Consider the following 22570-nt stretch of genomic DNA (forward strand, 5'->3'; position numbering starts at 1 on the left):
GTGCGGATTTGTAGGCATTCAAGGCACTGCCTAAAGAATACAGCAACCCTTCTTTCACAAAGATGCTGCCCACCCATCAGACCCTTTCCCCTTACCTGGCCCACCCCAAACCCCCTCAGTAGCAAGCATTTTTGAGATCACAGCTTGGTTAACTGCCCCACAACCAAGTAAACCAGAGAACTGTTGAAAACATCCTCTGGATGCTCACAACTTTACACAATTTCTTTAGAAAATCTAAACTTTTATTATACAGACTGTATGTATTCCACTGAAAATACGTACCCAGAGACAGAAGATCTGTAACATTTTTACAACTGTACAAAAATCAAGAAATAGAAAACATAAGGGGCTCTGCTGGAGATGAAACATTTACAAAATGACTTTTTCTTTTTCTTTAAATAATGAAAGGCACCAGATTCATGGGATAGGGGCAGTCTGGCTGGCTGATGTTTTAACTCTTACCAGTCAAATCCTGCTGTGAAAATGTTTCTCAGCCTTCAGGGCTACAAACCTGGGTGGAGCCAAATGTCTGGTCCAGCCAGAGAAGCCGTCTGTATTTCATATGATTCATGCTGAAGAACCATTCACTGTTCAGGGTAGAGGATGGAAAAGGTATTTTCTCATCTCTGGCTCCAGGAAAAGTGCTGCCCTCTGGCTCTTGCTGCTGAGCGCCTGGCAGCAGCACGCCACAGCAAACACAAATTTCAGAGGGTGAAAGCATTTCCTCATGAAACAGCAAAATGCTCCTGTTCCCTAGAGAATCAAATGCAGGAAAGACATCTTGCTTTCTTTTGAATTGTCTGACGCTGTGATGGCCCCTTGATGCAACATGGACTGACCCAACCAAGGGACGGAGGATCTTTTGTGTTTAGCAACTTCCTAAGATAATTATTCAAAAACAGATGGACTAGTGTTGCCTTTTTGCTTCATTAAACCCTACCAAAACTAAACTCCCCCCCCCCCAAATTAGTAGCTGGACTGAGAAAGTTAAAGAAATAAGTTGCTTTGCTAAGGGGCAGCAGTAACAGGCCTCTGTTTTGTAAATGTGGAAGGTGGTACATTCCTGTTTACTCTTTAAATCTGATCACATATTTCGGTATCTACTGAAATACAAGAAAATATTAATACATACACGCAGAAAACTCAGCAAGTGAGAACCCCTCTCCAGAGGGCTACAGCCTTTCCTCTCCCTTGCCTCTATGCTCCTCCAGTGACTGACTTTGGCCCCAACACCCACAGGAATCATCACTTCTATTGTGCATCCTCTTGCTGCCCGCCCATCCAGAGAGCCCATGGATACCACTTCAGCTCTGGAGGATGGAGTGGCCCTGTTTGGTCACTATCACCCTCAGTCTGGTCTAAGCCCACATCACAGGAGGGGAAGAGCTGTCCCAACTGCAAAGGCCGCAAGTCTCAAACACCATTCTGTGTTCCATGCTTGCAGCCAGCTCCTGCAGTTCAAAGCAGTTAACTTTCTACTCGCACACAGATCCATCTCAATAGAAAAATAACTCAGTTAACAATTACCAGGATTTCTCTTTAAAAAAATTTAAGTTGGATAAAAGGCCAACAGGAATATCAGTCACTAAAATTAAGAAAACGCTCTTTTTTTTGGTTAAATTTAGCTTCGCAAAATGTAACATTAAATCCAAAAACAAAACATCTAAAAAAGAACACCCCAAGTCTTCTCTCCCCCTCCCCTCAGGAATAACTAAAACCAACCCTACCATTCGTTCCAGAGGACTTACTCTGAAAACTACCACAGGTTGTACCTGCACACCACACAATCAGGAGCAGTCAGATAACACCGAGTAGCTCTGAAATGACCCCCCAGGAAGCACCAGCCTCACACCACCTCTCTGCAGGCCCAATCCTTGTGCGGCTACCAGCTGACACTCTACACATGTAAACATTCACCTTCAGAGTAACAATTTGGCTTTGCACCTCTGAATTATTGCTCCAACCCCACCCCCACCCCCAAGCCAAAGGTCTTGATTGTTTCAAACTTAAACCAAAAAGGAAAAGCTACAATCAGTTTAGATCAACATGTTGCCTCTCTTGACGATGTGACTGAAGAAGCCAGCAGTGAGGGCCATGCCCACTGCACACACACAAACAGGTTTAAAGACCTCAAACAGTTCTTAAGGCTTTACCCAGCAAGCAAGGGGGGCTTAAGTGGCCAGAGATCTGTTCCCATCCTCCCCTGGGGTCCCAGCACTAAGGCCATTCTTAGCTATGGCCTGTGCACAGATAAAAATAAACCTAGCCTTAAGCCTTCGCAACCAAGGCAGAAGCCTCAGCTTTTGATATGCATCCTCATAGCTGTTCTCATTGATATTCTCACCTCCTTCCTACATTCCCAGGAAGAAGCAAACCCTCACACTGTTAGCATGCCCGCCCTTGGATAAGTCTGAGGACCGGCATGACAACCCACCTCACCACACAGGATGGCCTACTCAAAACTACATGACCTTTCTCGATGCTCCAACCCTTGGAAGCCTGGAGGCAGATGTCACTGATGTCCAGCCAGACTGCCAGCAGGGCAAAGGGCCAATCAGACAGTTTGCAAGCAGTGTGAAAGTGTTAGTTTTGGCAATACTTGACATCCCAATACTAAGGGGTAAATGGGGTCTTCGGTGCTCATCTAGGCTAGAGAGAGATTAATGCTTCTGGGAGTCCTTATTTTATAGTGCACTGACATGAATACATTCAGACTGCACAGGATTGCCCAACTCTCCTCACATGCCGTTTTTTTTCCTAGCAAAATGAGCTAAAGCACAAGGTTGTACAAATCTGCAGGGAATTTATCATCTTGGCTTAAGAGAAAATTTGAAAGCAATCCCATAAATCATTTTTCCTCCCCAAGTTTGGAACAGAGCTTTGCTCATCCAGAGGGGAAGTTCTCGGAGGAAGGACTAGAACGTGGCACAATCGATCCATCTTTTCCATTTTAGAAACCCTACCAATCTACCGGGCCTCAGTCAGAGCACACTCCCGAGGGGGGCTGGGTAGAAGTCAGCCTGGAAGGGAACAAGAAACAGAGTGTGGATGTCCTCGAGTCAAGGGCCATCCCTGCTGTCTCTCCATGCTCGGCTTGGTCCCCGCGGTCTCGTCCTGGGTCCTCTAGGAAACATTTGTTATGGGCTTATACTTCTTGAGCCTGGTCCACTGGCCAGTGGCATAGTTCATTTCAAACACCGTGTCAACTAACATGGTGGTGCTTCCCGTGCCGTCAGCTTTGTCAAGAACTTCCGTGTGCTCACTGAGCTTGATCTGAATGATGTCACCCTGCTCTTGGCAAGGGTTCTCTGTGTAGACAACAAGCACCAGAAATTAAAAAAAAAATCAAGCAAGAAAGGAAAATAAAGATTTAGAATGTGTGCTGCAAACTGGAATCCATTTAGTTCATTTCTCAAAAAACAGTAAGATATAGGCCATTTCCTACCCCTTTACGAATACACTGAAAGACAAAATGGATAGTATTTTTAAGGAACTAAACCATCATTATACAATTTTCCTGCATAATGAAGCACCAGCCCAGATTACTAAGGTGAGGTCCCTTCACTAAGCCCTCCCTGTAAGGCAGGAATGACCTTGTATCCTCAAGGGCTATGAGGGAGGGGGTACAAGCCCTGACAAGGCTTCAAGTGCAGCAGTGCCAGGGGCAGGATTCAGCTAGTGAAAGCCACAGAGACTCAGCACCAGGAATGCAGCCAGGAGGGAAACCAATGTTGTTTGGCCACAGTAATTCATGAGGTCCTCAGGCTCTGATCTACACTTGGGGCTGGAGGGAAGGGGAGGGGAGGGAAGGGGGGAATCTTCCCCAGTGAAACCACAGATCCCTGAAGTCCTCCAGTCCTTTCTGCTCTATTATCCTACCTGGGGTTAGGGGTTAGACAAGGTATCAAATGGACCAGCCAACCTGGTGGAGGTTTGATGTGTCCAGTCCAAAGGTGGGGGATACATACAAGCATAAACCAAATGAAAATCTACTTCGTAGACAAACACCCCATAAAAACCCCTCAGAGGTAGGCAGGGAGCAAAATTTGGAACTCAAAATCTTATAAAAATGAATGATGAAACCATCTTTACATACAACTGGAAAAAATAAAATACTATTTACGTAAAAAAAAAAAAACCAAACAAAAAACAAAAACTAAAAACGCCTCCAGGTTTAGCAGAGACAATGTCTCCTCACCCCTGGATCCTGCCATGAAGCCCAGGATGAGTGCCTTCTCGGGCCTGGTCACTTTGTTTGCAGTCTTGAACATTTCTTGTGCAGCACACATTTGCTCCCTCTAAAAACAAGAGAATAAATATAGATACATCAGGGAAAGAGGATCACATTTTACCAGATCTGAAAACTGTCTCTCGTTCAAAGCCTATCTGAAGTTCTTCCACAAGCCGTGGAGCACAGGCAGCCACATTATGGTGAACAGTGCTGGTGGAGGAAGGAGCCTGGCCTCAGAGTCTGGGTGCAAGCTCTGGCACATCTCCTAGGCCAAAGAAGCTTCAAGGCCAGGCCATCCCTGGCCCATCCAAGAGGAGGGCACATTCTGCCCCACAAATGGCCCCCCATGATAACTCACAATAGTATACTTTCCTCGAGAGCATCAGTGGAAAGAGGACCCACCTTAGGAAGTCACAGATCTCACAAAGTTATTGAAGTCAGCCTCAAAGCCCAGCCAAGGACTAAATTTGTTTACACATATGCCACTAGTTTTTCTTGAAGCAACAAAATGAACTTTTCTGGGCTTGGTGGACCTCTCTCTCCTAGGTCAGGGATGTGTGACAACAGGGATCCCCATCAGAGACAGCAGTCTGGGCCTGCTGGAAAGGCGCTGCAATGCTAGTCCATTTTGTTACAACAGCAGGCGGAATCGGTCACCTCCAAACTAATTTATTCAATAACTCAGACACAAACTTAAAATCTCTGAAATATAAGACATAGAAAATAAGAGCTGAAGGAGATTGTGGAGAGATCACCTCCTCCAGTCTCCTTCCTAAAATTCAGGAACCTCTCATTTCATTTTTTTATTTTTTTTAGGCAATTGGGGTTAAGTGACTTGCCCAGGGTCACACAGCTAGTAAGTGTCAAGTGTTTGGTCTGAGGCCAGACTTGAACTCAGGTCGTCCTGACTTCAGGGCCAGAGCTCTATCCACTGCATCACCTAGCTGCCCCAGGAACCTCTCATTTTACAGATGAAAAATAATGTGCTCAGAGGGAGGAGAAAGAGAGGCTGGCGACTTTGCACAGCCCACCCTCACTTAAATCCAACTCACATGTCCTTCATCTTCCTGATGTCATGGTCCTCTATGAGAACAAAGGACAAACCACAACCTGTGAGAATTCTGAGCTGCCCCACTGGGGACCCAGTTCCAGTTGGGCAACTCAGCTCCTCTCCTCTCCTCTCTCCACATGAGGCATCATGACCTTATCTTAGGGCGCTCTGCTCAAAGGAAGGTAAATTTTGATGGCCGAAACCTACTTTGATATCTTGGGGTTTACTGGCTAGATTTCTTTCTTAAAGACCATGCCTCAAACCCAATTCACTCTGGCTCTCATTGACTAGCCAACAACAGGTCCCTACCCAAGTACCAATTTTTCCTTAGGAACTGGTGCATAGTGAAGTGAAAAGAACCAGAAGAATGTTGTACACAGTAACAGCAATATTGATTGTGTGATGAAGAACTATGAATAACTTAGCTAATTTTCAGTAATACAATGATCCAAGATAATCCCAAAGAACCAATAATGAAGCATACCATCCACCTCCAGAGAAAGAACTGATATTGTTTGAAAACAGACTTAGGCATGCTATTTTTCATTTTCTTTCTTTCATTTTTTTCTTTTATTTGAATCTTCTTATAGAAAATGTTTCCTAATATGGAAATGTTTTACATAATTGTGCATGTATAACCTATATCTAAGTGCTTACCATCTCAGGGAAGGGGAAGCGGAGGGAAGGATAAAATTTGGAACTCAAAACTTAAAATAAAAATGTTTAAAAATCAGAAGAAAAAAAAAAGAAAGTGGCTTCTAAGCTGAATCTTTACAGATTGGAGGAAGTCAGAGATTCTAAATGGAGCAGGTGAGGCGGGAAAGCAGACCTACCGTGAGGGATAGACCTTTCTTGGGTTGCGGCTGTGGGGCTGGCTGGGTCTGTGGCACCGCTGGAGGAGTCTGTGCTGCAGGGGCGATGGCAGGCAGGGTGGTAGGGGTCAGAGGTGAGGTAGGTGGAGCAGCAGCTGCAGGAGCAGGGTTGGCATTGCTGTTGTACATGGGTGTTCTCTGCTTGAACTGAGCAGGAAGAGTAGTGTTTGGGGTTGCAGGCTCATCTGGCTGCCGGATGGTCTGCAAGGTCTCTCGAGCCGAAGGAGCTGCAGGTATAAAGTTAGAGGAGTAAAAGTATAATCTCGAGCCTAATACAAACTTGCTTCTTAATATCAGCACTCAAAATTCACTCGGAGCTTTTCAAAAGAGGCAAAGGACTTTGCAAAGGGAAATAAAATAGCAACTGGAAGAGCTAGAAGATGGGTGGATAGCCTGCTGGCATTTCAGACCCGTGGGGAAAGCCAACTAGGATCAGTGTTGGTCTACACCTATCCTTCCCTCCTCTGTTTCCTGAGAAGATGTGGAGGTCTCACCCCACCCCCCCACTCCTCCTAGACTGCTAAAACAAAAAGATAACTTCCTGTGGCTTCAAGCTTAGACTTTAGTTGGCATATGAGGTTAACACAAATGAAGCCCTGAAGATCATAGGCAAGGACTGGATTCCATGGAAGTACAAAGATTGCACAGGAGCAGCCAACTGTGACCCAACTGTCATTTACTGGTTTGGAAGCCCACTGGGAGACAGGCAGGTGGGGGTATGTAAAATGAGAGAGTCAGACTTGGCTGGGGTTCTGGGGCCCCTTCCAGCTCTAACTGTCTGATCCAAAGAGGAGGGCATGTGCACAGGCTTTGACAGCAAGGTTTCATCACCAAGTCCTCATCCGCTGCTTCACTCATCTGGGCAAACACTTATTAAGAGCCGATTGTGAACAAGGTGCTAGGGACCCGTCAGGCTGTAGGGGAATGGCCCTGGCATTTCAAGGCTGAAGCCAGTGGTCTGAGTCAGGCAGCACTTACACAGAGGGGAGATGGGGAAGCTGGGAGAACCTGAGGGGGATGAATATGGATATGGGTATGCAGATATGCACATCCATCCTCTTGGCATTCTCTTCTGAACTCAACTCTGGCTATCGCAGCTACACGTCCGTCCAATCAATGTGGCAATTTACAATGAGCTAGGAGTGTCATCAGCCCTAACAGGTCACACTCCAGAAGGAAATGGGCTTGGCAGAGTGTGGGAACATCCTTAGAAGTAGCAGAGCTTGGCTGCAGGGCAGCAGCATTTCCAAATTAGGCTGGAAAGATAAGGTGGCTCCAAACTATGGAAGTCCAGGTAAGGAATCTAACTCTCACTCAGTCAGCAACAGCAAGTCAGAGGAGTTTGGAAACTTAATACGGGAAACACCTTTTTCCCCTCAAATGCTTTAAAACTGTTAGTCAGGAGAAATGTAAGAAGAAGAGAGATGGGGGAGGCAGAGCCAAGATGGCAGAGGGAAAGCAGTGACTTGCTTGAGCTCTCCCCAAACCCCTCCAAATACCTGTAAAAAATGGCTCTAAGCAAATTCTAGAGCAGCAGAATCCACAAAAAGACAGAGTGAAATAAATTTCCAGCCCAAGACAACCTGGACAGTTGATCGGAAAGGTCTATTGTGCCAGGCTGGGAGAGAAGCACAGTTCAGCGTGGGCCACACAGGCAAAGACTAGACCTCTGCAAATCTGAAGCAGCCTCAGAGGATTGAATCACTAGCAGCTGTAGCAGTTTCCAGACTTCTCAACCCACAAACACCAAAGACAACTTAGAAGGTCAGTAGGAAAGGTCTGTGACCGTGGTGAAAGAAGCTCGGTCCCGGTCCCAGCCCCAGTCCCAGCACAGCTCCGGGGGTGGCTGCTTCCGGAGCTCTCGGCCCACAGATAGAGGGGGGATCGAGAGGCTGATCAGAGGGGGATTGCACGGATTTCTTTGCTGGTGCTGAGGCAAGATTCTCTTGCTTTGCCTGTGCTTGGATCTGGGTCTCACAGAAGCACTGGTGTGGCAATGGAGAGGAAATCCTCCTCACAGTTCAAAGGCAGAAAAGAGCGCCTGTGGTCACTCATAGACTAGAGTACCGGCCAGAAGAGAAGTAAACATCTCACCCTTTATGATACTACCTTGGAAGAACTGAAGATTTACAGGTCCCTAGAAATATCTCTGAAAACAGCTGCACAAAACCCTTAAAGCTTGGGACAGTACACCCTCTACATCGGAAGCAGTAATTGGCTGGGAACATGAGCAAACAGTGTAAAAAAAACCTCAAGACTATAGAATCTTACTTTGGTGATAAAGAAGATCAAAACCTACAACCAGAAGAAGACAACAAAGTCAAAGCTCCTACATCCAAAGCCTCCAAGAAAAATATGAATTAGTCCCAGGCCATGGAATAGCTCAAAAAGGACTTTAAGAAGCAAGTAAGAGAAGTAGAGGAAAAATTGGGAAGAGAAATGAGAGTGATGAAAGAAAATCATGAAAAACAAGTCAACAGTTTGCTAAAGGAGACCTTAAAAAATACTGAAGAAAATAACAATGTAAAAAACAGACTAACCCACATGGCAAAAGAAGTCCAAAAAGCCAATGAGGAAAAGAATGCCTTAAAAAGCAGAATTGGCCAAATGGAAAAGGAGGTCCAAAAGCTCACTGAGAGGAAAATAATTCCTTAAAAATTAAAATGGAGCAAATGGAAGCTAATGACTCTATGAGAAATAAAGAAATTATAAAACAAAACCAAAAGAATGAACTATCTCACTGGAAAAACAACTGACCTGGAAAATAGATCCAGGAAAGATAATTCAAAAATTATTGGACTACCTGAAAGCCATGATCAAAAAAAAAGAGCCTAGACATCATCTTTCAAGAAATTAAGGAAAACAGTTCTGATATTCTTAAACCAGAAGGTAAAATAGAAATTTAAAAAATCCACCAATCACCTCCTGAAAGAGATACCAAAAGGAAAACTCCCAGGAATATTATAGCCNAAAAACAGTTCTGATATTCTTAAACCAGAAGGTAAAATAGAAATTTAAAAAATCCACCAATAACCTCCTGAAAGAGATACCAAAAGGAAAACTCCCAGGAATATTATAGCCAAATTCCAGAGTTCCCAAGTCAAGGAGAAAACACTACAAGCAGCCAGAAAGAAACTATTCAGGTACTGTGGAAATACAATCAGGGTAAGATCTGTATTTAGCAGCTTTCACATTCTGGGACTGGAGGACTTGGAATATAATATTCCAGAGGTCAAAGGAACCAGGATTACAACCAAGAATCACTTACCCAGCAAAACTGAGTGTAATCAACGAGGAGAAAAAATTGACATTCAATGACATAGAGGAATTTAAAGCATATATGAGAAGGGAGGGCAGATTGGGGGAAGGAGTATTCAGAATGCATGCCGTCTTGGGGTGGGAGGAGGTGCAAGACGGGGAGAAAATTTGGAACTCAAAGTCTTGTGGAAGTGGATGCTGAAAACTAAAAATTAATTAATTAATTAAAATTTTTAAAAAGGGAAAAAAAAGAGAGATGAAATCAGAATACATTAAAATCACTTGAGCTCATAGTTTCCTCTGCCCACTCTGGGCCACCAGGTCCCTCTGGTAACACGCTCCTTTCAGCCCCCAAAGGTTACAGCATCCCTGGGTGGCGTCAGTCCTGGATGCACCTTCTCGGGTGCAGCCCCTTGCTCCTCAATGCCAGGCCCAGACTTGGCAGGCTCTTTTTGGAAGTTCACTTCATCTGCCTCTGTCGCCCTATTCAGATCCTGGCTTTAGCTATCTACTGACCTGGATCGCTCTTCTCCCTCACCTGAGTTCAGCTCACAGCCATGCCTAGAGCCTGACTGAGGTTCTACAAGGCCAAAGGTCACTCCCTACTCCTTTCTTAGGGAGTTCAGTATCAGCTTACAGCACTCTTCCTCCTTAAGAAAGGCCATGATACTTGGAGACTTCACGCCCCCTGGCTTCTTAGCCCATGACGCTTCACAGCATGTGCCTCCGCCACGAAGAGGAACTGTTAAAGCCAGGAAGATGTCACTATCGCCCACAACTATTATACCTCCCAAACTCTCCTCTCAGATGACAAGCTCCTCTCTCTCCACCTGACTCCTCCCTAAGTCCACTGTTCCTCACTGTGCCCTCACAGCCTCACTCTCCCAGCAGTCCTGTCCTGCTGCAGGCCCTCCCCAAAGCCCCATCTCCGGCTCTCCTACGCAGCCTGCTGAATACATCCTGGAGGTGACTGAGCTAGCGAACGAGTTCACATCATGTACAATCTCACCTTGGCCCTCACTACTGTGCGGCCACTTCCTTACTCTTCTCAGACCACCACACTCCCCATTAACAACTACCCCAAACCTCGCCTCCTCTTTCCTCAAGCTTCCTACATCATCCACAATATGTCTGTTTCTCAGAGGAGGATCTTACCTCTGACTTAAGTGAACAAACAGGCCATCCCTCCAGTTCTTTCTTCTCCCTAAACAAAACTCCTTCCTACCACTGCCCATTCTCTATTTCTCTGCTTTAATCTCCAAGGGGAAGGTGGCCCTTCTTCTCGCCAAAGCCAACCCATCTACTTGGACCTTGACCATATGGTTCCCATCTCTCAATCTCCATCTCCTGGCTCCTTTCATGCTGCCCACAAACATGCCCCAGTCATATCGACTTTAAAAAAAAAAAAAAACTTCATTTGATCCTGCCACCTTTTTCTCACCCCTTTCACACCTAGAAAAGGACAGTCAGATTCATTGGCTCCACATTCTCACCTCCCCCTCACTTTTCAGACCATGGCTCTCTGGCTTCCAATCCCATTAATCAACTGACATCATTCTCCGTTCCCACATTAGATTCAGGACCTGTGCTTTTTATTATTCCTAAAAGTTTGGCATGTTACAGAATAAATTCATTCCATTAAAGAACAAAAACAAAACTTCATGGTTTTGTATGAATGGAACTGACCAGGAAGGATCTATTACAAGACGCTTTTTTCTTCCTCTGAATAAAAGAATTTAAGTGAACATAAGTTAGCGATCCAGAAAAGTATTCAAAGGAGTGATGCAAGTAAAAGACTACTTACCTGGCTGCGTTTCAGAGCTTGGTATATAGGATGATGATGGAACCACACTCGGAGTTGCGGGCAAGTAGCTTGTAGAAGGTAGTGCAGGCTCATTGTTCAAAGAACCAAGTTTCTGTAAAAGTTTTTGCAATTCCTCGTGAGTTATATAACTAATTACAAAAAAGCCTGATCTTAAAATTTTAAAAAGTTACATTCTCCCATGAGTCCAAATACCTCCATTTGCTAGCCTCACAATTTCACATGTACATAGCTTCTAGCTTTCTGAAGCATTTCCCCAGATATTGCTATCTCTGCAACAACCTTGAAAAAAGTAGAAATCCGGTTTCAAAGTAAGATGATGCGTCATGGTGTGACCATAGCTAATGGCAGAGCCAAGACTAGAAATGGTGTGGTCCTCCCTTCTGCTAGACTGAGAATGCTAGCAGATTTATTTGATCATTCTCAGAAGAGAAACAGGAGATACAATCCTCTCCTTCTTTAAGGGAAAAAACACAGTCTGTATCTCACATGTCAAATCTGGGTCATTACCAGCCTAGAGAGGATCCTTTTCCACGTAAGCTGAATGTTTTAAAATAAACGTAATGGTATACACAATATTCTTTGGTGGATTTAAGTATCAATAAAAGTTCATGAGATGAAGTCTAAAACTATACTTTTGTCAAAATAAAACTCCAGAGAACTTTAACAAAACTATCATCAAACATACAGATGATGCTGAGACCAACCTGGGTGGAAACAAGGCCAGCAGCATAATCAGGAGTAGCGTTTTCGACAACAGTTTCTTCTTTGGCTTGTTTTTCCACAACTTCTGTATCTATTGATGATTGAGAAAAAAAAAAGGCCTAGGTAAACTATTTGTTAAATATTCTATACAATTAAGAAACAAATCCAATCTTTAGCTCCTTTCTAAAGAAAGTATGACTTTGAAATTTTATGTACTATAATGTGTGTTCAGTTCAAGACTGTTTTGAAATCTTCAAACCAATTATTTGCTTAAAACTCAATTTAAACCTTAAGCTAACTTCTGAAGGTCACCCTGACATATTCAATAAAAGGCCCATGCTAAAGTGTCACACTATCTTTATATTTATAAAAGCAGCTAGCATTTATATAGTGTTCTAAGGTTTGCAAAGGGTAATTTTTTCAGTCTCAGATTAACTTTTGTCACTAATTCATAGAACATTATTAATAAGAGGAGAAGATTAATGTTTAGAGATAGTCTCAGAATGACATGATTCTCCACACCCTCTGCTCCTGTCCACCCCCCCACCCCCCAGCCCCCACCATAATAGGCATAAGCAGGCTGCATGCAGCCAGTCTCCAATGAACAGCTAAGTATGTGAAGTGTTGTGAGAGATGGAGTAGCCTGGCAACCAGAAGAGGAGGTGAGGCTGTCACAGAGCAAAACAGCAAGATTAACAGAAGGATAACCTCAATACTATACAACTGTCAACAAAAAACAAGTTAAAGACCTCCATCCAGAGGATGGCAGTCTGCACCAAGGAGGACCCACATCGATGAGATCAAAGATCCACTATAATTTGTGATAAAATAAAATATGAAAAATAAGTCTCTTGTTAGGTATGAAACAAATTACAATTGGACTGGAGGAAACGCATGCTTTAAGGAAGTGATTCAGTCCACAAACAAGTGAGCTCAAGGCCAATTCCAGATTCTAAGCCCTTCCCTTTACAGACGGAGCAGGGTGGCCCTTCCCCATCCCCTTCTCTGGGTGTCAGTTTCCTTCTTGGCAAAGGGAAAAGGATTCTCCCCAGCTCTGAAGCTCTGTAATCCTAGGGTTCTACAGCTCCTCTGCAGCATGGCATTTCCCCAATTCCTCGAAAAGCCAAAGTAAGATTTTCAAACATCCTTTAGTAGAGAGGAGGTGGGTAGTGACCCCATCATACACACCTAAAGTCTTTCTTCTTCTTTTTGCCTCTCGGCCTGCACCAACCATATCCAGCTCTGAAATATCTAGTAACTGCCAAAAAACCAAAATCCAAAACCTTTATTAAGACAGACAACAGCAAATAACATGACTTTGCTTCAAATGCTACCATCTTGTGGAAGAAAGAAATGCTAAAGGAAGTCCAAAACAATTTGCCCACCTTCACTCCCCGTTCTTTTCGTAGAGGGGTTCGAGAAGGGGGGATTGGAGTCCGGTTTCCAGCAGGGCTAAAAACACTGGGTGTGGTTGGGCTTCTGAAAGGAGCCTGTTTCGGGATGCCTTTAAGAGGTGCTAAAAGAGGATAACAATGAGGGAGGGAGACAAATGGAGCAATGGTAAATAATGTTACAAGGCATATTCAAAAGCCACCCAAAGGTAAGATATATTTAACTGAAAATACCACTAACAGATAAAACAGCAATATAAAACTCTCCGGTTTTAACTCTGCACATGTAGTCTTAGTGGAAAGCATGGCTCTGAAATAGAAACAGGTAAACTACAGGCCATTTTTTGAGCTCAAAATGGTCTTTACATTTTAAACTACAATAAAACTATATTTTAAACTGCATAAAACATACTTACCTTGTGGGCTGTACAAAAATAGGCAGGGGGAGGAATGGGAGTGCAGCCTAGATTGCCAAATGACCCCTGCTCTAAAATAGGACTAGACAAACTTGAAAAAGCTAGTCAAGTGGTTTGATAGCTCTGGATACCTTGATGATGTGCATATAATTATTTGGGTGGCCATACTATACAATTATAATATAACCACCAAGGCAATAACACCATGTCACCAAGCTACTGCTACACCTATGAGCTACTGGAAATTCAATCTAATATGGCATTTAAGGTCCTACTATAAATAAGGCTAGATGGGCAAACTGGAGACTGAAACACACAGTTCTCTTTACACATTCTGACACATCTTTACAGGCAATGACTCTACGTAAAGAGTTTATAAAATTCATCTTGTTTTATCATGTGTAACTAATACAGTTTAGTAAACTAATGCCAATTTTATGCTTAATAGGTTTTATGCATTTGAATTTTCCAAATGGGAAAAGAATAAATATCTTCAAATCAAACTACCATATAGGACAATGGGGCAACTCACAAGCCTCTTCCTTACAAACACCCAGAGACCAAGACAGGGACGCCTTCATTTGTGTCTGCAAACATTGTGCCTCCAATTTAAACACTAGAAGTTGTGGAACTCTTACTTGTGGTATCAATTTTTTTGACCAGTCCCCTTCCTTTGGCATGGAAAGGTACTCCAGCTGTTTTCTTGAGCTGCTGGGCAGTCTCTGTGGCTACAAAAAAAAGAAAAGGGTGTGAGTCACAAACATCTATTCCTACAAAACTGCTTTTCTGAACACAAAGACCTGCCACTCATTTAGAATGCAAGCCTGAGAAGAGCCTAAGGAAGCAGCTTTTTGTAAAGAAGTCTTCACACTTAAAAATGGACCAAGTTACTAGGAATAGTCATTTGGAATTTGAATGCCTTTTCCTGTGAACATACATGGTAAGACCAGCCTAAAGAAACCTATTTAAACCATTAAGTGTTGAGATACTGACTAACTACAATGAGAAAGGGGAATAGCCTAATGTAACATCCATTTAAAACAAAAAATAAAGCTGTCTGTGCGTTTTACTCCTGAATGCTGGTGCCTGGAGAAAAAAAAAATTAAACTAGAAGAGGATGGAAAGAAAAAGAAATTTCCAAAAAGCTGAAGAATGCAAAGGAAATTTGTGGGCAGTTTTTGGTAGCACTAATTCTTCAGTATTTCTAATTTCAACTCAAACCTTAATAGTTTTCTTTTCCCATACAGGCCCAACACTAGCAAAACTTTTACATCTAGCCAGACTGGGAGTATTGTCTTTTTTAGCTCACAAATGGAATGAAGATGAATGGATGCAGTGCAAACTTTTCAGCACTGTGCTTGGCAAAACCTGAAAATGATAAATAAATGTGATTTATCATCCCCACCTTCCTCCTCTTCATAATCAACATCATTTTCCTAAGTCAATCTAGGCAACAGCAACAAGATATTGGACAGCAAATAACTGAGCTATGAAAAGAAGTAAAAGAAGGGCAGTGCATGCATACTACATCTCCAAGGCTAGAGAAAAGAAAGTGGGGGAATGATGGTCAGACAAGCAGGCAGCACCACTGGGCCAGTTGCTGCACAAAAGGAAGGCCGGGGCTGAAGGGGAAACACGAAACCACTTAGCTATACTGTAGGTATAAAACATTTAAGACACTTTAAGGTTCTAAAGTACCTTCTAAAACAACTGTTTCTGTTAGCATATTTTATTCTAATTCTAGAATTCTAATTTCCATTTGATATTAATTACCAGAATATTAAATTAACCAAAACATCTTACTCCCCTGACATTCTGGATAAGCAAGTTTCTTGTAACACAATTCAATGCAAAATGGGGACAGACACAAAATCCAACATTTTTTCCTGCCTCTCCCCCGATCAGCAATACCACCCACAACAGATTTCTATTTAGCTCTGACAAGTATCTGGAAAAACTAAGTTACAAAACAGTTCCCACTTTCAATAACCAGTAAAAAGCTTAAGTATCAAACTGAAATAATCTGTGGCTCAAGAAAAGCCAAAAGTCACAAAAATAAATAAGATCCTTCCCTCAATTTTCCTCAAATAGATTTGGAGCTGAAAGAGACCTTAGAATTCATCTGCCCCAACCCCCAATTTTACAGATTAGGAGAAAAAGGCCCAGAGAGGTTATGTGCCCAACCAAGGTCACAGGGATAGTTAGTTAAGTGGAAGAGCTGGCATCTGAACCCAATCTGTCAGACTCCAATCCAGCACTCCTATACAGATTCCCCTAATGTAAATAAAGATGTTCTTCCAGGATAGGTACATGATATGGTAAAGTATTCTTTGAAAGGACCATGGCATAGAAGGCTGAGGATGGCTTTTGAGTCAGGCTGGGTCAATCACATTTATTTATCCTTCCTCTGACACCAGAGCTGTGGAAACGAAGGATGGATCCCAGTGCCCCAGAGCTATGCTCACACAGACTGGAGAGGAGAGGGAGGACCTGTTCCTAAAGTTAGTATCTACTGCTGTCTAACAAGAGCTCCTGCCTTGGACAGAGAGAGCTCCTTACAAAATCCAGCTCTGCTGGTGCTTCAGAAGTCTCGGTATTCATTCATGGAGCTAAGGCTCCAAGTAATTCTCCAACTTACAAAGAAGTTGCTCATTGGTGGAGGGAGTACCCCACATTAATGAATGTCACATTTCTGGACCCAAACAAACAAAAATATTATTTAGGGAACTTCAAATTGAAAGTGAAGGTATGCTACCGTATCCTGTGTAGTATGGGCCCAAAGCAGGATTTTGGATTTTAGCCCAAACTCTGTCACAAGCCCACTGTGGAACTTCAGGCAAGTCCCCTGTCTCTGGACCTCAGTTTCTTTTTTTCTTTTGCAAGGCAATTGGGATTAAGTAACTTGCCCAGGGTCACATAGCTAGTAAGTGTCAGGGTATCCGGTCTGAGACCAGATTTGAACTCAAGTCCTCCTGACTCCAGGGCCAGTGCTCTATCCACTGTGCCACCTAGCTGTCCCTGGACCTCAGTTTCTTTATCTGTCAATTCAGTCCAATAAACATTTATTAAGGAAATACAACACTCACTGTGCCATGCTAGATACTGAGAATATAGAGATGAACGAAAGCACACTTAGAATTTATGGAGTTTAATAACTGTCCAACGGGAGTTAGAAAAGATGATTTCTCTGGCCCCTTCCAGCTCAACCAAATCATATGACAACCTGCCTTGGCTTTCTAAATCTAAACCAGGGAAAGAACAAAAGTGGATGCTGAGATTTCCTGTTGTGAAGGCAACTTGTTCCAATTTTGCTTTTATGGGGGAAAAAAAAAAGACCTGGTTGCTTTAATACATTCAAGGGAGCTTCTGAAACAGAACAAAAGGTCATCATATACCTGCACCAAGGCAGTCCTGTTTACTGTCCCTTAAAATGTAAAACATTTCCCCACCAACATAGTGACATTTATATCACACAAACTGTAGGTGCTCCGTTTCCTAGATATACACCCACACTCACACTTCTGCAAGAGCTCTGCTCTCAAAGTGGCACTTTTCGGCTTTCTCTTCAGCTGAAAATGCTTCACGGGGGGCGTGAGTGGTCCAGCAAGGGTGGTCAAGGCATTTTTGTTTAAGTACTGACACTCCAAAGGCAACATAGCAGATGCTTCACATTCACTAACTGTCAGTAAAGAGCAAGACAATACTTTAGGAAACACAGTTCTCTTACAGTTGATATACAAGGTAAATCACAACAAAATTTGTAGTTTAAAATTACAATGATCTAACTGCATAACAGAAAGATGTACTATCTCACCTACAAACTTCACATTTTGTAGTCACCTACACCGCAATCAATGAATCAGAAATTAATGAGTAGTTCACCTTAAGTATATAAGTATAATATAAGTAAATCACCTACTTTGGTGATTTCAGAGACAAACAAGAAATCAGTTCAATATATTACAGGCCATAAATCTAATACCCATACCACCTCCTAGTTTTGTAAATAATCTTTAGCACCTTTTGCTTCCAAAGAGGGGGTGCATAATTACACTGGTGTTCAAAAAAGATTCTAGAGTAGCTCCTACTTAATTCTAAGGTTAGTATTTGTCTATCTAGTAAGGACATCTTCCTTGAATACAGTACCTTAGTATCTCTCTGCCTAATAAGAATTTCTGCCTTGAACACAGTTCCTTATGAAATGAAACTGTTTGTCTTTGAGAAGTCTTGTCACTTATCCACTGAGCCAAGACTCATCAAGAACTTCCATATACTAACAGCACTGATCAAGGAAGGAGCTCTTTAGGTGGAAGGCTGGAGGGAAATGGGACTACAACTGACCTTGGTAACACCATAAAGACACACAATTCATGGCTTTGTTCATTGTTCTCCCTATTTCCTAACATGAGAAACTAAAAAGACTCGGATGCTTTAGGAAGGAAAAACAAAGGTCTTTTTTTTTGTTTGTTTGTTTGTTTTGGGGGGTGGGGGAAGACTGATGGAGCTCTGTAACATTCTTAAGTCTACAGGGAGGCTATCCATTAGGAAGTTAGCACATAGAAGCCTCAGGAGGCAATATATAATTCCTCCAGTACAGGGGTATCAAACATGCGGCCCACGAGCTGTATGTGGCCCACAACACACTGAGTGTAGGCACAAACCTCTCTCTCTGCGTGACTAATTCAACTATTTTAAAGTAACAGGAATGAAAACACACCCAAGAAAGGTCAGTTACTGGTTTCCTCAATTGAGAAAATGCAGCACAGGAAAGGGAGATGGGTCAATCCCATAGCAAAAACAAGGAATAGCTGATGAACAGTGCAAGGTCTGTCCTGGTACAGAGTACAGACCCTAACAGAAGTCTTCTGCAAGGTATCCAAGATGAAGAGAGACAGTTCACTTCTGATTGTTACCAAGAACAAATAACCACTCTGATGACATCACAAATTAAGTGAACCGACGATGACAATGGATCATTAAGGGAGTTGGCTCACATCATCTCTAAGAGCCCCTCCATGGCTATGGTTTTCAGTTTGGGATGCATCTGTAACCTTTGACAGATCAACTTAAAATACTAAGTCTTAGGTTTTTGTTTTGTACTCCCTAGGAGCACTGGACTTGTGTTTCTGGAGCACTTAAATCCTGTACTTCCCCTTTACTTATAAAAAGAGGGAATGCTTGAACTACAAGGTGTCGACTGTGACAGAAGTAGGACAACTCACTTTAAATGAAGAAAACACATGCCTACTCAGATCCCCCCAATTCAATGAAAACACAACATACCTTTTTCTCTAAGCTCTCCTAAAATATCCTGAACGTTGGGATTCTGTTCTTCAAGATCAAGGTTAAGTGAACCAGTATCTGGGAAGGATTTTAAAATATCAGCTACCATTAAGACCCAAGGGTCTGAATCCAAGGTTGCAAGCTGGATAATTTCAGTCAATGCTCCTTTCATCTAAGGAGAAAAAAAAGGAAAAAGCAGAAATGACAGAAACATACCAAATCTAATGTATGTGTTGTACAAACGATGACTAAAATGTATTCCTTACTCAAGATTATTTAATTCAATTAAAAGATCAATCAACTTTCTTAGCCTCTATTTTCTCACTGTAAGACATTAGTATAAGTTGTATACCTACCTCACAGGGAAGCAAAGAGGAAGCATCTTGTAAATAGTAAAAAGCACTATATAAATGTAGGTTTTGAGTTTTGGGTTTTTTTTGGGAAGGGGCGCAATTGGGGTTAGGTGACTTGTCCAGGGTCACACAGCTAGTAAGCGTCAAGTGTTTGGTCTGAGGCTGGATTTGAACTCGGGTCCTCCTGACTTCAGGGCCAGTGCCCTATCCACTGTGCCACCTAGCTGCCCCTAAATATAGGGTTTAAGTGTCCATTTGATAGTGGCTTTTTGCTGTTGAACTGTTTGCTCTAAGGCAGAGATGGCTCTGAAGCTCCAAGATATGGGTAAACTACAGAAGTCCTTACTAGGCACCCACCCTACAGAATTTCAGAGTCGCAAGGGACCTCTAAGGCCATTTGGTCTACCTCCATACCAAGAAGAATCTTACATATAATGCAGTCGACAAGCAGTGACCCAGCCTTTGCTGAAAGACTTCTAATGGGGATGGGGGGCAGAGAGGGGAGGAGGAGGAGGAAGTGGGAACCCAGAGCTAATTAGGGCTCTGATTGTTAGGAAATGCTTCCTTACATCAAGCCTAAATCTGAAATACAGTTTTAGAGTCCACAAAAAGGACAGCAATGCTCCTGCTTCAGGTAACTGATTTAAAATCAGATAGTTCTACAGAAATACGAACTAGTTCTATTTTTTCATGATGACAGATAATCCCAACCAATAACTCTTAATGCCAAAACTTTAATGAGAACACCAAGTCCCTTCTTCAGTCAACACTAACAGAATGGACCCCCAAGAGCAAGAAAATATCATTACTGCAAAGTTCTGACTCTGCAAACACAGGTAACTACCCTATTTTACAAATTTCTACCCAAGAAGCAGGGACCCTAAATCATACGAAGAAAAAAGAATAATAAAAAAAAGAGTTGTTTTAATCCTTTACTTCTGAAAAGTCACCTGCCCTGTATTTTAGCCAAAACCAAACTGTAGGATCTGAATATCATATATGGATTTAGAGCTGGGAAGGGCCATTAGAGGGCATTTAGTCCAACCCAGTGATTTTACAGATTAAGAAACTGAATAAAGAGGGCCTGGAGAGGTAAAGGGATGTGTTACACCAGTGGTAGCAAGTGCCAGAGTCAGGTCCTCTGACTCCAGCCCCAGTTCTCTTCCTATTACACTGTGCTGTTTACACAAAGACATAAAGCCTATCAGAAAGAAAACAAACTTAAGCTCAAAAAGTGCCCAACTAACCCCAAAAGGTTAGTTCTAATATGAAATAAAAGCAAACGCTAAGGAGATGTCGTTATTGTTGCCTACAGCAACATAGGTACATATCAGAAGTCTGTACACACTGGATACATTCATACACATTTTTTTTGCATATGAGCACAACAAATTTCTGCTTTCAGTCTCCAAAATATGAAACACTTTATGCCTCGCCTTTTGTTAAAGGAACTTTAAGAACCTACTTATTAATTAGAGTATGAACTCCTTGAGGGTTTGGACTGTCCTTTGCCCTTCTTTGTAACCCTAGACTTAAACAGCACCTGGCACATAGCAGGTACTTAATAAAAGCTTAGTGATTATTAAGTTTCCTTTTTTCGGTCTTTGTTTTTCAAAAATTCTATACTTAAACATAAAAAAAGAACATTTCTATACACACAGCAGAATACCAAGAGCATTCCATCTGAAACAACCACGAACCTCATTTCATACTGATTAATTTTTTTCAAAGTATGTAACAAACCCCAGGCATTACTTTCAAAACTGCCCTCCTTGTCTATGCTTTCTTCTGTACTTCCTAATGTATTTCAAAGTTTCTATTCACTTCTGGTCTTTTTATCAAAAATGTTTGAAATCTCTCTATTCCAATAAAGATCCATTTCCCCCCTATAAAATTATATTTAGTTTTGCCAGGATGAGTTATTCTTGGTTGTAATGCTATCTCCTTTGCTTTTAAAATATTGTATTCCAAGATTTTCCCTCACTTTTAGTAGAAGCTGTCAGATCTTAATTGATTCTGATAGTATTTCCTTGATAATTGAAGTACTTCATTCTGGATCCCAGCAGTATTTTTTCTTTGAGTTCTGGATTTGGGCTATGACATAATTTGGACTTTTCCTTTTGGGGCTCCTTTCAGGAAGTGAGTGGTAGATTCTTTCTTTGCTCACTTTGCCCTTTGGTCCTAATAGATATGGGCAATTTTCACTTATATTTTCTTGAAATATAGCATCCAAGGCTAGTCTTCTTCCAGTTCTTTCAAGATGTTTTATTTCATTTTTAATCTCTTAATTAATTTCTTCTATGTGCTGATACAATCCTTGGGAAAATTCATTGTTTAGGTTACAGAATTAAATCTGTAATAATTTTTGAGGCGGGTAGGTATTTTCTTTCACTTACTTATTTCTCCAGCTTTGCGCCAGGGCAAAACTATTGCTCTCCTGTCCTTTTGGAAGAGGTGGTCAGCCCTGCTTTACCTTGTTTTGGGTTCCTGTGCTTTAGGCCCCCTGGATCTTTTAGGATTAGAGTGGTGTTAGATCCTCAGGGTCCTCCTTGGCATCTCAGGACAGGGTGTTAGGAATCTCAGATCCCTTGGGCCTGAGCCTTCCCAGTATGTATACTGTGGGGATGCAGTGGGAGGCACCAGTCTGTTTGCTGCCTCTTGCTGGGACTTCCAAGGGCTTCTGGACAACCCTGAAGTATTCTTAGGAGAGCCCTCCCCTCTCACTGTCTTCAGACAGAGCCTCGCTGGCCCCTTGTGCTGCTTCTCTGATCATAATGAGAGGCTATCCTGCAATGGCAGGGTTTGGTTCAGCTATTTTTGCTTCAAGGAGGTTGGGGGTATGAAAGGGGCTTGCCTGGGGGCTTCTGGATGACTCCTTATGCAGTTTTGGTGTGGAAGATGCTACTTACCATAGTTTCTCATTGGATTTCTTGATCATTATTCAGTCTACTTCGGGGTTTTACTGAAGTAGGTATGTGGGAACTGGGCAGTCTGCCTCCTCTTCAGGCAGGCAAAATCCAGAAGTGATCAAGTTTCATATTTACAGAATATGAAGAAAGTGAGTGCCTGAAACTGATGCGCTTTATAAAGAATTAGTTTGATGTGGTCTCTTCCTACGTGTTTTCTTTGGCTGCCTGTTCCAAGGGAGAAACAACTGAAAAAAAGTTTCATTTACTTCCTAACAGCTT

At 42.4% G+C, this 22570-nt stretch overlaps 1 protein-coding gene across 1 annotated transcript in view; it reads right to left on the reverse strand.

Annotated features, from left to right (window-relative positions):
• Positions 1 to 220: 220 nt before the first annotated feature.
• Positions 221 to 22570, reverse strand: part of NELFA (negative elongation factor complex member A) — a 34503-nt gene continuing 12153 nt past the window's right edge. The window contains exons 2-11 of the mRNA XM_027836341.1: positions 19030 to 19201; positions 17264 to 17425; positions 14385 to 14474; positions 13325 to 13455; positions 13128 to 13197; positions 11942 to 12030; positions 11217 to 11328; positions 6116 to 6381; positions 4199 to 4298; positions 221 to 3308 (exon numbers count right to left, since the gene is read on the reverse strand). Coding sequence (XP_027692142.1) covers positions 3124 to 3308; positions 4199 to 4298; positions 6116 to 6381; positions 11217 to 11328; positions 11942 to 12030; positions 13128 to 13197; positions 13325 to 13455; positions 14385 to 14474; positions 17264 to 17425; positions 19030 to 19201 — 1377 coding nt within the window. The 3' untranslated portion in view covers positions 221 to 3123. The remainder of the gene's footprint in view (positions 3309 to 4198; positions 4299 to 6115; positions 6382 to 11216; positions 11329 to 11941; positions 12031 to 13127; positions 13198 to 13324; positions 13456 to 14384; positions 14475 to 17263; positions 17426 to 19029; positions 19202 to 22570) is intronic.

The sequence above is a fragment of the Vombatus ursinus genome, unplaced genomic scaffold (genome assembly GCF_900497805.2).
Source record: "Vombatus ursinus unplaced genomic scaffold, bare-nosed wombat genome assembly UNPS02014818.1, whole genome shotgun sequence".
Lineage (NCBI taxonomy): Eukaryota > Metazoa > Chordata > Mammalia > Diprotodontia > Vombatidae > Vombatus > Vombatus ursinus.